The sequence below is a fragment of the Strigops habroptila genome, chromosome 5 (genome assembly GCF_004027225.2).
Source record: "Strigops habroptila isolate Jane chromosome 5, bStrHab1.2.pri, whole genome shotgun sequence".
In the NCBI taxonomy this organism is placed as follows: Eukaryota; Metazoa; Chordata; class Aves; order Psittaciformes; family Psittacidae; genus Strigops; species Strigops habroptila.
In genome coordinates this window covers 67,059,409-67,076,596 of record NC_044281.2, presented here as the reverse complement: position 1 = coordinate 67,076,596, position 17,188 = coordinate 67,059,409, and the positions used below count along the sequence as shown (strand labels likewise).

The following is a 17,188-nucleotide window of genomic DNA, read 5'->3' as shown; positions in this document are numbered from 1 at the left end:
CTTGCTATCTGTAATTGTAACTCAAAACCCCATTGCCAGTTGAGAATATCCAGAAAGAGAGCATTCTTAATCAGGTTCTACAGGGACTATATTTTGAGTTGATCCTACATAATATTTTTAAAGTAAATGGAAAATCACTTCCATCATGTAAAGAACTGAACATCAATTCAACAGGATCACACATAAAGAAGAGGCATATGAGTCACTGAGTAACCCAAGGTATCCTGAATAAAATGGAATTGTTCAAATGAAGCAGGTTTAATGCAGACAAATGCGATAATGTATTAATGGGAACAAGAAATGCAGCCACATGCAGGACTGTATTCTGGGGTAATGCTTCTGCTTGGTTGGCCAAAACTCAGCAGGAGTTGCCTGAGCACTGCAGAGGCAGACTGCGGTCCTCAGACAAGGACACTGGAGCTCAGCACAGTAACTCTCTGTGCAAGCCAGTGCTAACACCCACCCAGAATACCTCATGCAGCTCTGAAGTCCACTGTTTTAAAAGAGTCTGAACAGAAAAATGAGCAAGCAAAGAACAAACACTGAAAGGTCTTCCTGTGAGTCTTTGCCGTGAGTATTTTAAGACACTATTCACTACAAAGAACTGAAGACTGAAAAATTACTTAATTAAAGTACCTGCTAGAGAAAAATATCCATCAACTAAAAAGCTTTAATTTAGCAGAAAAAGGTTGGTGTTCAGAGCTGAAATGCAACACATTAGCATGCAAAACCTTTAAGAGTGATGGTGACTAAGCAGCAAAGCTGTGACAGGTGGGATCTCCTTCTGTTGATGTGGCAGGCAGACACATCTGAGTCTCACCCCAGAAGAGATGCTCTAACCAAGCAGCTGACACCAGGCTGCACCACAGACAAATCTGTAAGAATAACCCTGCCTACAGAAAAGATCAGGCCATGTTAGCTCTGCTGGGGCTTTCAAGTCCTAAATTCTGTTACCCTGTGGACAGGAGAAAGAACCTGGGAGAGAAGTAGATGGCATCAGGAAAAGGTGCTTGGAACACACACAGAGGGAAAAATAGAGCTTTTTCCTACCAGCAAGGTAGGAGTGTGACCGCTGGCAAGCGTGATGGGAGGGCTTTTTGGGAGGCTGCCCAGGTGCTGGCGAGGTCTTACACTGATACAGCTACAGCAGCAAAGCATATATGGCCAAAGAGGACTCTTGCTGATGCAGCACTGTGACCCCCAGAGCAGGAGGAGAAATGGACAAGGGAATTGCATCCGGAGAAACAGGCCACAGGATGGACAGACACCTGTCAAATCACCTAGAGCCTTCCTCCCTCCTTTCCTGCTGTGCAACATGGGCCCTGATGGTGAGGACATCCTGCTGGGCACCTCCCACAGCCACTCCAGCACCCTGATGTATGCAGAGTTTCATTTAACATCAGATCAGCAAAAGCTCTTGCCTGGCATCACAGTCTGTCCCCTCAGCTCTTGCAAAAGCTGCCCAGGCCAGCGCTGCTCCAGCCCCCTAAGGCTTTGTGGGCCGTTTCCGTCCCACTCTGGTCCTGGCTCCTCCTAGCTTTCCTCCTGCCCATTGGACATCCTGGCACTGCAAAGCTTCTCCCCTCACCCTGGGGACACAGCTGAGCAAAGTCCCACCCCACCAGGGCAGCCGAGAGTGCAGAAATGCAGCTGGCAGAACCTGTTTCATCAAATACCTCCAGAGGGCAGATTTCATGCGCAGCCTTCAGCTCTGCTATCTCTTTGGCTGTTTTCTTCTGTGTTTCAATCCCCCTCCATGAAGAGCTCACATGCAGGTACACAAGACAGATGCTGGCAGAAAAGGTGCTGCAGCAAACAGGTTTTCAGACACACGGCAGCCCAACAGACACGGCAGTCCACCAAGATGGGCTCCTTCAGCCCCTCTGCCCAGACCCTAACACCTTGCTGCCCCTTCCCCAACACACACTAATATTCTTGTAACAAGCCAAGCCCCACAAAGCTGTCTGCACCAACTCTGTTCCAGCCACAGCATCAATGGAATGATTTTGCCTGTGCCAAGACAGCCTGAGCCCTCCAGCTCTGATACGGGACCAGCTCCAGGGTGCTGGCTGATGGAACTGGAGACCCAGGGACGGCTTGGGGACCCAGGACACACAACTGCTGCAGCACAGGCAAGGGACCACTGTGGTACTGAGAGGCTGGCAATGCTGGAGATACTGTCCCCATCTGTGACAGCCCCCCAATATACAGGTGCCTCAATGCCCTGCCCATGTGTAATTATGTAACTACAAGTACTTGCCATCTGCATACGTCTGAGTGCTACAACAACTTCCTCTATTTCCTCCTTTGCGCTGCCATACTCACCCTCTGGAGGGTCAGGAAAAGATTCCTACACACAGAATCTGCTCACAGCGGGTTATAAAGGTAAAACAGGCAGTGGGAATAACCTCAGCACCTCACCCTTTCCCCCATGAAGAACCTCCTCTGGGGCACTGAGCAAGCAGGCAAATCAGGGCCAAAGTTTTCAGGGTTTACCAAAATGCTCAGGGCACAGATGGAGGAGCGACTGAGGATAGCAGTGAGCTGTGGGTCTGTGCTGCCTACGCTTCATTCCTACCTGGGCCTCTGCAAAATGGGGACAAAAGCCCTTGCAGGGCAGATGAGTGACTGTACAGAGGGGTAACAATGATGATGCCCATTTCAGCAAGCCCAAGGGGTTTCCCATGAGAGCATGGCTGTGCTGGCCACCCACTTGTGCCACAGCCCTGGTGCTGCCCCAGCGCCAGGGCAGGGCAAAGGCGCACCCAAGGCAACTGTGCAGCACTTCCCCGCGTACCTCGCTTCTCCTTCCTGGTCTGCACAAACTCCGAGTGCCGCAGGGTGCTGGGAGCCGTCCGCCTGTAGAAGCTGTTTCGCTGCAGCACGGGGCCCACCCTGTTGGCTTCCTCAGCCTCCTGCTCCCAGACCTGGCTCCAGTCTGGCCGGCCTGTGCGTACCCTTGAGCGCTCTGCTCCACTGCTGCTGCTGGCTGGCATCCCAAGCCCTGGGGTTGCTCCTTCCAGCTCCCCACAGCTGTCATAGTCCATGTCCTGTGTCTTGGACTCTGTGTAGCAGCTGCCTGACCCCAGGCTTACGCTACTGTCTCCTGAGGACCAGACTGTAAATGCAGGAGCTTCGGAACTTCTGTCCAGACTGTTGCAGTCCACCACACGGCTTTTGGGATGCCTGTGCCGCTCAGTATCTTCTTGGTCTACGTGGTCCCTGGCACCTGTGTACCGCCTTTCCTTCTCTCTATATGCCCCAGAGCCTCCATCCTCTCTATACCACTTTTCCCCTTCCCTATACTCCCCAGAATCTCCCCATTGATTATACCACCTTTCTTTTTCCCCATAATGTCTTTCATCCTCACTGTAGCCCCTAGTATCTCTGTAGTTCTGACACCTTTCCCTCCTCCTATATTTTCCAGGGCCTCTATTCTCTCCATACTGTTTTTCCCTCTCCATATACTGCCCAGGTATTCTGTCCTCTCTGTACCGCCCTTCTCTTATCTCAGAACTGCAGTTTCTGTATTTCACACCCTCTGTCTCATACAGCCTACAGTTTCTACCCTCTGTATCCCGGCTTGTGCCTTCCCAAACACCCTCTGCTCTCCGGCAGTTTGCGTACTGGATATTTCCCTTCCAAAAACCTCCACAGTCTCCATTCATGGTCCGTTGGTCCATAGAGATGCCTTCCTCTCTCCTGTAACCATCCCAGCCACTGTCTGCTTCCTGGCAGCCCGGGTACTGCCTCCTCGCCCTGGCTCTGTCATTGCAGTGAGCCTCCCTGCGCCGTGCAGACACTCCAGCCACGTCCTCTCTCCACACAGCACAACAGTCCTCATATTCCCAGCCACGGCGTCGCCGCTCCTGCCTCAGATCCTCCACGCTGTGTTTCATCCCAGGACAAGCGCACATAGCCCTGCCAGGGAGCGGCAAAGGGGCTGACTCCCTTTGCTGCCTGCTCCCCGAGCCCAGGCCCACGCTGACGCCGCTTCTCCGCTTTGCTCCAGCGCTCCCGTCCCAAGTGAAACGCAGGTGCTGCTTCCTGAAACCAGCCAGGAAGGGTACGGAGAGGCACAGGCCCAATCGCTGCCAGCCCTGGCCTCCTCCACCTGCTGCCCAAAGTAATCAGTAACCAGCCCCGAGGAGGGAGGCCAGGGCTGGGCAGGCTCTCACTGCCCAAACCGGCTCCACAGCTTTGCCAAAGCCTCCCTGCAGGAGGCTCAGAGGCAGGGAAAAGGAGAGCAGTTAAGCATGCAGAAGTCCTGCTCCAAGACCAACGTCCTCAGGGGAGGGAAACAGTGTGTGAGACCGCAGGAAGCCACAAACCACATAGGATACCAGATCTCCTACCACTGTCTTCATGCTCCCACTGACATGGAGGTTAAATGATGTGGTCTAGCAGAGGCTGGGCTCTGCTCCACACCTCACTGGGGAAACTGAGGCCTTCATGCTGCCCCTGGCTCAAACCTGATGTTGAGCCCATCCTTTTCTCAGCCCTCACCCACAGGTCCTGGGAAGAGCAGGAGAGGACAAGCTCCCTGTGTGACAGAGCAACCCCAAGTGGTGCCCACACAGTGCCATGCAGCCACAGTTGCCCTGTTCCTGCTCCAGGGCAAACGGCTGGTCCAGCAGCTGATAGGAACAGGCTTGAAGGAACTATCTGGGTTACAGAGTCCAGTGCCAACATGCACTGTAAGTTTCTAGGAGGCTATAGAAACACACACGCCACCAACACCGCTCACTGCAGGGCGCAACAGAGTTTTGGCAAGTTTTCCTTGCCAAATGCAGGAGCTCCTATAAGAAACCAAGAGACAACCACAACATGCTCTAGACAGAAAGCTGAAGAGTTCACAGATGTCATCCACATCTCGGGTTCTTGCAACACTTGTTAGGAATGTACAGCCAATGCTCCCAGCTGGTAGAAAACAAAAATAAAACCAACAGACCCTCCTACTCCGACTGCAAGAGGGCAAGCGCTAATCCTGCCCCAGCCTGGTAAGCAGTGAAACGCCCGGTGTGCACGCAAGACACACCAAAAAGACAGCCTGCAGATTTTAAATATGTATTTTAGAAACCACGTACTTTCTGCTCTTCGACTCCCCAAAGGATGCACCAACAGGCTGGGTTCCCCCAAGACTATGCCAGCTCTATTTTGGTTGCTGGTCAATGCTTTGTGAAAGCTTTTCTCCCTCCTGCCTGCCTCCATGTTCCCCAACAGTGGCAAGGCAGAGGCCATGCCTTAGGCACAGCACAAACATGTTCTGCTGAGCCAGTGCAACACCGCATTACTGATGTGGCCTGCTGCACTAAAGCTGGGCTAGCAAGCCTGAGACATACTCTCTGGCCACACTCAGATGTGGCAGGAGGGATGGATAGAGCTTGGGGAGGGCACATCTTTACCATAGAACCAGAGAGACTAGTAAATCCTCAGGTCTCTTGAAATCGTGAAAAATCCCTTATGACTACCAATGGGATAACTTGATGGGTAGATGTCTAGGATAGTATGTTACTTTCCTGCCCAAAACTTCCAGTTCCAGTAAGCGACAGGGCACAGGTTCCGCAGGATCTGTCCTCTTTCAGGAAGCACTGGGACAGTAGGAGACATTTCCCAGCACGATCCATCCCATCAGAAAATTTCCCTTCAGATCCAGCCTACATTTCCCTCTTGCTATCTTCATGTTACTTCATCTAGCCTCAAATCCTCTAAGCCTCCTTCCAAGCATCCCTCTTGCATGCCACTGACATGGAGGCTGTTTGTCACCCTGTTTCCCTGGTGCACCCATACCAGCCTTCGTTCCCATGTGCTCTGCATCAGACACAATCCTGCAGCTAAGTGCCTGGGCTCTCCAGCGCTGATTAAACAGTGGGAGGATGAAGGCAATGAAGTCAGAGTGAGTAATCCCCAGGCAGGAGCTGACATTTCACTCCACCTCCTGCATGCAGTGCCCACATTTCCTGCACATCGTGGGTTTCGGTAACAGAACACCAGTGTCAGAGCTCCTGGGAGATGCTGGCGAAGGGACTGTGGGAGATGTATGTGGTCCTGTTTTTCCACTTTGTCTACTGTAATATCAAGTATAACGTAATCAACAGCACTGATCTTTATATGGCATCTTTGGGTTTCAGAGTCCAAATGTGCTGATACAATCACAGCAAATTTCTTCACCCGGCATAATTTTTCTCAGCTCCATGGACAAAAGTCATCTTTCCAGCTACAGACATGACATGATTTAAAGCTCTTTGTTGCTGTTACCAACAGCACAGCATCATTTTCCTGTCCTGGAACTCCCATGGATGGCAGGAGCACAGCGGCAGGCTTTACTTTTTGCCCACTAGCCCATCCCACTCCCAGGCTAGGTTCAGCACCCTTCTGTGCATCCCCTCTGATTTAAGTGACATTCCCCAAAAGTCTGCATCACCACCAGAGCAGAATGGGATGCAGGAAAGCCCTGACAGGCTGAGGACAGTCATACCACAGACATCAGTCAACTCAAATCTCAACTGCAGCAACACCAGCAAAGCCACTCTGAAGCTGCTGCTTACTCCCCTACAGCTAAGAGAGGATGAGGCAGGGAGGTTGAACCTGTAGCAGCTGTGGTTTTGCTTGAGAGCAAGGAGACACTGGCAATGGATCAGATCAGGGCTCTGGATGTATGGTGGGGCTGAAAAGGAGGTGGGAAAGTCAGAAGTAAAAGGGGGTGGGAAAGGCCAGGGCTGAGGGATGTCCAGAGAATGATTCTGTGGCTCTCTGAGGCAAAATCATCATGATTTGTACTGTAACAATGCTTACAAAATGACCAAAATCAGGAATTAAAGAAGGAAATAAAACACTGGCTTCAACAGTGTCTGTACGCAGCATGGCACAGCTGTCCCCCTGAAGCATCCCACCCCATGCTGCTGCAGACTCACCTCTCAGCTCCTGCAGCTCCACGCTAAGGCTCTCTATGTTGGAGTCACAGAAATCAAGGTTTTCCAGGGTCTCTGCTCTCACCAGCTCATCCTGCTGCTCCTCCAGCATCAGACTTAGCTCAGCATGGGTCTTGCCGTAAGCCTCCAGGTCTCGCTCCACCTCTCCTATCCTTGTCAGCAGAATGGAGTGGGGGGAAGCTGATCCTTCCCGTGTCAAGTCCTCACGTCCCTCCTCCACTCGCTGCTCCTGGGCGCTGGGCTGAAGCTGCACAGGGGCCATGTTTTTCCGCTGGTTGCTTGGTGGAGGCCGGGGCGCAGGCCGGGAGGGCTTGACTGAGAAGGACAGAGACCTGCCTTTGGGTACTTGGCCACCCAGCATGCGCACAGGGGTTGTCGCAAGGCTGCTGGGCCGAGGAGGGGGTGGCCTCAGGGCTTTTCTCCTCTCCGGCTGCCTGGCGTGTGGGACAGATTCAGGAGACCCACAGACAATGTCCTTCTCAGAGCTGTAGTCCAAGATAGAGAAGTGGCGGGAGACCTTGTCCTGCTCAGCACTGGTACTGGACAAGCTCTTCTCAAACTGCGCCAGCTGCTCAGTCAGTTTGGAGTCAAGGTCTGTGCAGCCATCCCCCTGTGCCCCGAGTGGGCAGCATTCCCCCCAGCTCCCAGCCCATGTGTCCAGGCCCACCTGGGCACCTCCCAAGCTGGAGGAACAGGGTTTGGACTTCTCCTGTTGACTGTCCACACCATTGTCCAGGTCCTGGGCGCTGCTCTGGCTCTCCTGGGGCTCAGATGCTGCCCAGTTGTTAGGAGAAGTCACCTGGCTCCTGCAAGGATCCTGGGGGGAGCGGGGAGCTTGCAGGGGCACAGTGGGACTATCTCCATCATGCTTAGGTAGGGTGTGAGTTTCTGAGTTTCCTGGGAAGGCTGAAACAGTCCCCTCAGGCTCCAACTCACCTGCTTGGTCAGGCCTGTTGCCCTGTTGAGGAGGCAGCTGAGCAGAGGGGAGAAGGCCATTGACTGTCTTCGTGTGGCCAAAGGGGAAGGAGTCTGCTGTACCTTTGGGAAGTTGTCCTTGGTGCCCTGTGCTGGGAAAGGCCTGATGCTGTCTCAAGTCAGTGTCAAGAGGATTCTCTGACCTTTCTGCCTGGTGAGACAAAACAGTGTCAGGCTCATGGTGTGCTGCTGAGCCATCCTCCTTTTCCCTGCCATCTTCCCCTGGCAAAGGAGAAGATTCGGAGCACGTATTTTCCAGGTCCTGATGGATGGTCACTCCACAGCTGCCTCCATCTTGGGGATCCCCAGCACCTGCCTTATCCCTGCAAGCCTCAGAGGCTTCCAGCCTCACAAATCGGTGTGGAAAGATGCCACGTTTCCCCCTCAGCTCCCCTTCCAGCCAGCCATCCTCCAGAACGCCTATGATCCGAATCCTGTCACCCACATCAAAATCCAGTTCCTTGGACTCCAGTGCTTGAAACTGATAAAGAGCAACACCATATGTGCTCCCTGGCTCCTCCTCCTCCTTGAGGGGCACTTCGACTGTCCCATTGGTGTCACAAGTCTCTGTGGGTTCTGGATCCACTGAGGTTCCTGATGCTCGCAGAGGAGTAAGCAGTTCCACAAAACCCTCTGGGAAGATGCCCCTATGGCCTCTGAGCTCGCCTTCAAACCATCCAGGCTCTGGGACACCAACAATGTTGATCACATCCCCTTCCCTGAAGTCCAGTTCCTCTTCCAGCTGAGCAGACAGGTCCATTAGGGCCCGGGCTTGGCCCAGTGAGTAGGCAGGCACCTCCAGGAGAGCGCTCTGGGACAGCTGACGGCTCTGAACCGAAAGGCACAACTCCCGCACACATGATGAAGGGAAAAAGCCCTTGGAACCCCAGCTGCTTCGGCCCTGGAGCCAGCTGGAGGCCAGAGACCCCCCAAGGATCACCAGGTCTCCTGCAGGGAATGAGACAAACCAGTTTAAATCTGCCATCATGATTGCTTCCCACCTTTTACTCCTGCCTCCCCATGTCCCTCCTGTCTGTGCGTGAGGACTGGCTCTCTGCCCAGAGAACAGTGCATGCTGCGGATGCACAAGAGAATGGAATGGGGGTAAGGCATGAAGCATTGGCAGCCTCCTGCACACGTCTAAGACAGATACACAATTTTGGCTGTCAAACAGTGAAGGTCCACCACAGCTTTGATTTCTCCCTCAAATGCAAGTCTAAGATTTGGGAACCAGAAGGCAGTTAAAAGGAAGCTGTACATTTACTGTGATCAGACAACTCCAATTTTTGGAGTTTCAAGAGTAATGACAGATCATGAAAAACTGGTACCAGAGTAGCAGAAGCCCAAAGGTCCATGGTGAATTTGATATGAGCCACGTCATGAGGTTATTAGGAAATTCCCCTCTCTCTCCTGTCACTCTAGGCAGGATGCTGTGACTGGGTTCATGCTTCTGGAAGGACAGGTGAGGGCGACAAGGTGCTAAGCAAAAGAAGGGAATGTAGATTACCTCTCTGCAATGACAAGCTCCCTGGCTCTTGAGATGTGAAGTCATTGGTACAAACAAACAGTTTTTCTCCCTGCTTCAAAGGGGGAATATCCACAGGCTCCACAAAGCTGCTAGGAAACTGCCCTAAAATGAGAAACAACTCTTAGCAATGAGTCTTTCCTGTAGCCCACTGCCACTCCCTCCACCCTCCTTCCAGGTTTTGGGATCTATTAATCTCTTGCTGAAGGAAAATACCCAGCTACCCAGGATGCCTCAGTAGCATGGTGGAAAAGGAACGAGCTTAGGAGTCAGGAATTCCTGAGGTTTTAAATGCTTAAGAGCTAACAGAAAACAAAAAGCTTTGTGCCCTGGCTCACTCCAGGCAATCAACAGTCTATGTTCATTACTGGGACTGTGCCATCAGCATGGAGTTTCTGGGAACAGACATACTAGGTTTTCTCTGCTTTCATTTCAAGCACGAGTTGTTTGCTTAGCAGTCAGAGCCTGATGCGGACTGAAATCCAGTAGTGCTGGATAACAAGACCAGTGTCTTCTGACTGGGCACATCCACTTGGTGCTCCTCACTCTGCAAGGCTTGGCTCCTGTGCGGCCTCAGTGCAGAAGTCAGGCCATCACACTCAGGATGACCATGTCTGCAAGTCACAGGCTCTGTCACAGCTTCAGCACTGCTGAGGCTCCAGGGACCTTCCCTACTTTATCACCCCTGTGCACCTATTTCCCCATGGCACCTATTGCTGGATGCCCAGCTATTCTGAACAGGCCATAGCCAGATGGGGCAGCACACACTTGTTGGCCACCATAAGATACCACCCAGTTACTAATCTCAGTCCTGGGAGCACAGGATGCGGCAGAGCCCACTGCAAAGGCCACTAAAAATGTCATTCCTGTCTTTTATGATTTGCAGCAAGGGGATTTGATGCAGTATGGGCTAGTAGCACTTCCAGCATTCACACTTGATGCTCCAATATGGCATCCACGTTCTTCAATAAAACCTGGAGACACCATATCCTAGACACCCAAAACTCTGCACTGGGCTTAGGCAATTTGGCATCTGTTGTCATTAACCTGAGGTGCAACCAGCAGCCTACAGGCTACTAGGCTTAGTGGCTTTCTTCACAGTTTTAACCAATTCTACCTCCTTTTCCATGCCTTAGTTTCCTGCTCTGTACATGGAAACAACCTAATGCTGTCTGAAAGGAAGTCATGGAGCTACATTAAGTATTCCCCACAGAGTACTGAGTATTATTATTGATAGGCTGCAGCACCTCCACAGCTTCTACTCAATAGCACTTTTTTCAATTTCCTACAACTTTAGCTTAGAAAACTGGGCAGAAAACTACAACAGCTGTTCCAAGGGAAAGCAGGAATGCAAGTGGGTTTTGAGTTAAAGGTCATTAAAAACCATGTGGTTTGACTTCAGCATGTTTCTTTATCTTTGAGCTACGACACACATCTGTTTATTATTCCTTAATAGCTGCATCTTCTTGAGAACAAGCACATGAGTTATGCTGGCAGACAAGACTGTTGTGAAGTAGACACTGGTGATTTCTGCAGCAGTAATTTGTGCCCAGTGACTTCAGCAACAGCAGGATCAGGCATGTGTTCATTCAATGCCATTTATCAGCTACATGGAGCATAGGAAATGAGTCCTCCTCTCCACCTTTGGCCTGTTCATCTTTGTTTTAGCCAGGGAACAGCTCGCGGTTGTTAGCAGAGCCCAGACTGCTGCTGCAATAGCAGCTCCATCTCCATGGCCGAGGATTAAACTCCAGTCCCCCCTCATGCTGAAGACAGAGTCAGTCTTATGCTTTGAAGTGGCCTGGTTTTCATCTCCCTGAGAGCTCACACATCCTCTCAACATCAGTATTAAGATGAGAAAGAGCTGCTTATACAGAAGACTACGAGACTTGAAGTGCTTCACTAAGAGCATTTTGCTGCTTCAGAAGTTTCCCACGCCCCTCCAAAAGTTTAAGACTTGCACACTACTTCAGGCACCCACATAATGATGGCAGCTTGTGCAGGAAAACGCTTTAAAGCGGAAAGGAGGAAGTGGGGCCGAGGCAGAGAGCTTGGAGGGAGACATGCACTCTGTCACTGTGTCTCCCACTGACTTGACCTGATGAGGACATTTGGATGTGGATGCATTTCCACTCTCAGTGCATCTGTTTCCTCTCTCCCCTTCCACTGCCACAGCAGGTCAGCGCATAAACTAGCCAGGAAATGGGCTGTCTCACGACAGCGGATGGAGCAACCAGTCTTGTGAAGCTCTCATCTCCTTGAGAACTGACCCTCCACTAATCTCTCTCAAAAAAACAAACGAGCTGTCCCAACAGTTGATGCAAAGCTGGCAGGAGACCAGCGATGGGCAACCTGCACCCTCAGTCCCATGAAAGAATTAGTACATTGAATCTGGTCCTGCACAGCACTGGCCAAAGGAAGGTGTGCTCACAGAGTGGGCATTTAGCTGGTACATCTGTAGATCCAGGTGCCGCACTTCCAGCTCTTACCTGTGACACCTTCCTTCTTGCCGAGGAGCCAGAACTCATCCACCACGGCCAGCACCTCGATGACATCTCCCACAAAGAGGGGCAGCTCTTCAGAGACGCTGGGACAGAAATCAAAGACTGCTCGCACCACGGAACCAGCCTCCATTGCACAGGGTCTGAAGATGGATCAGTACCTAAGGCTGAGACACAGCAGGAAGTTTGTTAGCAGCCAGAAGCACCTGAAATTATCTCATATACATTCAGAAAGTAAAACCCTGCCTGACTAAAAAAGGCAGGAACAGTGTGAGGGGGTCCTGCCCTGAGGTCCCTGAAACCCCTTGCACATAAAGCATGCTGCAGGAGCAAGGGGTCTCAAGCAATGCAGCCCCCATGGTCTATCCCACCTTGTCCAGCCCTCTGGCTGTCTCTATGGGGACATGGGTTTGTGCTGCAGTGGGGGGAGAATCAGCAAGAAAATTGGAAGTGAATTCCTGTCAGGAAGGAAGCAAGAGGAGGGGAGGAAGCTCAGTGCTTCCCTGACATGCAGTGCAGAGCCCGCCAGGGCTGGGTGAGCAGATAGCACCGCTAACTTGCACAATCTCACCACGCACGCCCTGGTGGGATCGGCAGAGGTGCCCCCTCCCCATGCTACTGCTCAGTGTCACAGGAACTGTGTGCTGCAGCAACGTCACACTTCTGCCCAGCAAGAAAAGAGGCACAAAGTTCACTCAGGCAAGCTCACCCCACCATCCCCTACCCACTGGTGAACTCTTCCCACTCCTGCCTGGGCTGACCCGGCCTGGGCATCCTCAGACTTGGCTCAAAATGCCCCTTCTGCTTTTTATGTACCAGGCTCAGCAATCCCCTGGGAGGCATCACCAGGGCTCTGGGCAGAAGCCAGGCTGAGATGAGGGTGCAGACCCTGCCCAGGCTTAAATTCCCTCTGGCAGGCGGAAGGCAGGCAAAAATGTCCTCATCAAGGCCGGGATCCCCCTTTCCTTTGGAAGTGGCTGTTAAGCCAGGACACTTTTCTGTACCATCTTTGCTTTGAACCAAGCAGTCACACCATCAATGCAATACAACACACCAATGCAGCAGCAGTCCTGCAGTTACAGTTGCTCCTTCCCCTCTTCCTGGACCACCTGGGAGGGGAACTAAAAGGTGCATCCATCCAAGGCATCCAGGAACCATAATATTATTCCTCAACATCTGCACCTCGGACCGGTGCTTCCCACTACAATCACATGCAGAGCACGGCACTACCAACAACCCTCTGAGGTGCTTTCAGAGCCCTGCCATTTGCGAGGCCAGGACATCAGCATCCTCCCCACTGGCCCCCCCGACACAGGCTCTTTCCTCCCACATCACAAGCCGAGTCTCTGCTCCATTCAGTCGGACACAACTTCCCTGCATTGGACCCAATCTTCTCCCCTCCCAAAGCGCGTCTATGTGCACAGTGAACATTCACCACCCTCCAAGCGCCGCCTAGCTCATGATACCCATCCCGTACTCAGCATGGCTTGTCAAACCGTCCCATCTAGCTAACAGCAGTAAGAGCACAGTGACAGCACACACCACCATAGTGAGCACATGGGGCCCCGAGGGCCCAATTTTTCCATACAGCCACGCACAGCCCACCTGAGCCCGGAGAGTCGGAAAGAGTGGAAGCTAATACAGGGAGGAGAAAAACATCTCTGCTAGCGAGGTGCAGCCAGCTTCCAGTGCGAGTGCCAGTGGGGGATCCAGCCAGGGAAAGGGTTTCTGCTGACAGGACCACTCTGTTTATCCAGTCCAACTCACCTCCTGGGAACAAAGCGGGTTTGTACTCAGCAGGAACAGCTTCCTCAGCACGTCCCTCCCCACCCCCAGCCGTGCGCCTGCTGCCGCCAGCACACTTGGCCCCAGCCACCCTCACCTCTGCCATCCGTCCCTCACTCCTATTGCTCTCCACTGCCTTCCCTGTAGCATGTGGGCTCCTTGGGGCACAGGCTGTCCCTTTGTCACCAGCGTTGTGTTGGCTGCACAAACAAAGAGCCCAATATCCAGCAGCCGACAGCACTTTGCCACCGAAAAGAGATGAATGGACTGGAGTGAATCAGGAGCACAAAGAGCTGCAGTTCAGGGTAGCAGGAACCTACTGAGGCAAAATGAGTAACAGTATTAAAAACATGACCATGTGGAGCAGGGAAAAAGATGGAAGAGCCATCAATTAGCTTGGAAATACTAAAGACAAGGGAGGATCCCTGTGCTGTTTGAGGTGGGGTGTCTGGGACATGCTGCTGCATGCTCTGACCAGAATGGGCGAGCAGGAGCGACATGCGCAGCAGTAGCAGCCCCTTGCAGGCACCAGGGGCTGCTCTCCACCCTGAAGACTGGCTGCCAACAGAACTCAGGTCCTAGGAATCCTTGCCATACTCTGAATATGCAAACTTCACAGCCCCGCACCAGACAAAGAGGAGAAAAATATTGCAGGCAGTATTTTTTGGGTAGTTTCTCCAGGAAAGCATGATGGCACAGTGAGATTTCTTGCATTTCTTCTGTCAAAAGTGTAACGTAAGAGTGGGTTGAGGAGAGCCAGGATTACAGCATGCGTGCTGAAGACCAAACCCTGGCTTTGCTGCAATCACTGGGGCTGAGGATACAGCCCTCCCACTGCCCGGGGCTCAGATCCTGCCCATGAAAACAGCAGCGTCACTTCCTTAACTCACCTGGAGCTCTGGGGACTCATTATTCAAATGTACAAGATTTTCCAATGAGACAGAAGATCAAGAAGGGCAGGCAGGACTGCAATTGTTCCACCATGTATATATTAGTTGCAGTTATAATAAAACATGGGCACTAACATATTCATGTGAAAAGCATTCCCTGAGAGCCAGCCCGTGAGGTAAGAAAGCGTGAAGTAACTTCTGAAACTGCCAAAGAAGGAATCCCAACAAGCTCATGTTCCTCCAGCAGTACCAAGAAGAGTAGGATCACTCCCTGGCTCCATCAGAGCCTAGACAGTGTGCCACTGTATTTGAAAGCAGTGAATGAGCCTTATGAAGTTTGCTTGCTCCATAACATGAACACAAAATATTATGTTTTCCAGGACTTTGGCCTTGGTTTACTCCATGCAGTGCTGCCTGCCAACGTTTTCTCCAAATCCCCACCTAGAGAAGGAAGCCTCCCAGCATCTTCCATACTGGAAACTTACTGAGTCCGACTCTTCAGGCTTAGTGATGGACCCGAGCTTCTCCCAGATCCACCCTGATCTGGTGAAAACAAACATTCAGCAACAGCTCACGCAGGGGCTCCAGCAGGAAAAGCAGCGCGCAGGGAGAGCCAGGCTCCGCCTGCGATCCCCAGTGAGTCAGGGCTCCTGACAGCTGGCCAAGCACCGTCCCCTCTCACCTCCAGGACGGGCGATCCCCGCCTGCCAGGGGGACAGAGCAGGGAGGGCTCCTCTGCAGCTGAGCCAGCACTGGGACTCCACGCTGGGGGAGGCCAGGCCTGCGAGCCGCCGGACTCCTGCCCCCGCCCAGCAGCGGACCCGCATCCAAACACAGCCTCACCCTGCAAGTATGAAGCGGCAGCGCAGCCCCGAACTCGCCCCACTAAGAACACGCTGTCTCTGTCTCGCTGCCTGGTCCTGCACAAACTAGGTAACGTGTTCCTGGCGCCCGACTGCAGCCTGCCCGGTGCCAAGGTCCGGCCCTGACACAACAGCATTGTGCAGCAAGGCAGAGAGTGGATTCTCAGGGCGTTAATCACTCCCCACAGCCTGCCTGTATGCACGCTCAGCACACATTAACATGACCTCCATGGAAGACTGCCTAGCCCACCATTAGCTCTGGAGTGTGTCTGGTCCAGTGTGGGCTGATGAAAGGAGTGACCAGAATGAAATGCCAGCTATTAACTCTGTTACAATATTGTTTTGAGACCTTCAGCAGAGACTGGATCAAGCTACAGTAGCCAAGAGAAGGCATTTACACACTGACAACTTCTTGTATCCCTTCTCTCTTTTTGCAGCTGAAATTGCACAGGGTAAGAAGTCTCAAATATTGTACTCACCAGCACCACAAATAGTCAGGCACTTGCTCAAAGTGCCATCATTTAGATGGAAGCAGACCTACTGAAGATGGTGATATAAATGCCCTTTTTGCATCTTATTAATGATAAGGGTGAGCAAATGAGTCTCTGACGTGTTTCTGTACATCAGAAACGGGAGTTCTGTCTTCCCTGGTTTGCTGAAAGATACTGAAGCAAGGATTTCAAGCACTTAAGAGATAAGGCAGCAACATGAAGAGACCTTTTTAGGCTGATTACAGAAATTATTAGCAGCCGCAGTAAAAAGAGAGACCCTGAGGGCTTGCAGACAGCAAATCAAGTGGTATGCCCAAAGCGATGATCAGATCATGAGATAAAAAGCAGTAATGGATGGATGCCACAGAGTTAGCAGCAAAAACCCCAAACTTCATAGGCACTATCACCACTTGTTTCCCTCTAATTCTCAGCTTCTCACCCAAGAAGCAGTGCTGTTAGAACTGTCTTGCACCGTAACTGAAAAACTAACATTTCACCAAACAGACCAAAAACATGCAGTGTGAGCTTCCACAGGCACATTTGGTTTGCACAAGAGGGACAAGTGGATTCTTGTGCAGCAGATGCCTAAATCTCTATAATAACCGTAGAGCCTGCCTGAGCAGCAGACCAGGAAGGAGTCAGATTCACAGACATGTACAAAAGCTACGTTTGTTGCAGAATGATTAAAGATATTAATATTAAAAATATTAAACAAATACTCCATTTGTTAATTTTTTAAAAAATTGAAAAACTACATGCATCTCATCTAGGTGCTTTCATGCCTCCTTCCACTCATTACAGCTCAATGCCTGTTCACTGTAAACACAATCCATCCCCAGAGATGCACCCTCCAGCTGCTGGCTTCAACAAGAGACCTTCTGCAGCTCTCACTACACTCTAGGCTGCAGAATAGATACCTCACATGCAGCTGGAGGAAACCAGGAGTGATGTTTGGCTTCCCGCACCATTGTGTCAAGAACAGAAACTTTCTAGCTACATGCTGAGGCATTCCTACGCTTTTCCTCTGTTCCTCTCCATGGCCTCCAAATCCAACAGCCCTCCTTCCCTCCTCCTTACCCCACTGAATCTGCACAGCCTGCACAGTCCTCATCCACACTTTGAGGGTAGGACACTGCCTGCACATCAGCACGCCCCAACCGCTCACACCAGCCTTCAGAGCCGCTGCCAGCCGCAGTCACTCTCCCCGTTCGGAGCAGAACATGCTG

General features: G+C 51.9%; 1 protein-coding gene across 4 annotated transcripts in view; it reads right to left on the bottom strand.

Annotated features, from left to right (window-relative positions):
* The window catches only part of DNMBP (dynamin binding protein), a 34,672-nt gene that overhangs the window by 13,926 nt on the left and 3,558 nt on the right, over positions 1-17,188 (bottom strand). Inside the window, exons 1-5 of one of the 4 annotated variants that reach the window (XM_030487772.1) lie at positions 13,816-13,841; positions 13,539-13,703; positions 11,922-12,100; positions 9,415-9,537; positions 6,915-8,855 (exon numbers count right to left, since the gene is read on the bottom strand). In XM_030487772.1, coding sequence (XP_030343632.1) covers positions 6,915-8,855; positions 9,415-9,537; positions 11,922-12,066 — 2,209 coding nt within the window. In that variant the 5' untranslated portion in view covers positions 12,067-12,100; positions 13,539-13,703; positions 13,816-13,841. Of the gene's footprint in view, positions 1-2,797; positions 4,012-6,914; positions 8,856-9,414; positions 9,538-11,921; positions 12,101-13,538; positions 13,704-13,815; positions 13,842-17,188 lie in introns of those variants that run through there. The other 3 variants (XM_030487773.1, XM_030487775.1, XM_030487774.1) reach the window with 3 other exon arrangements.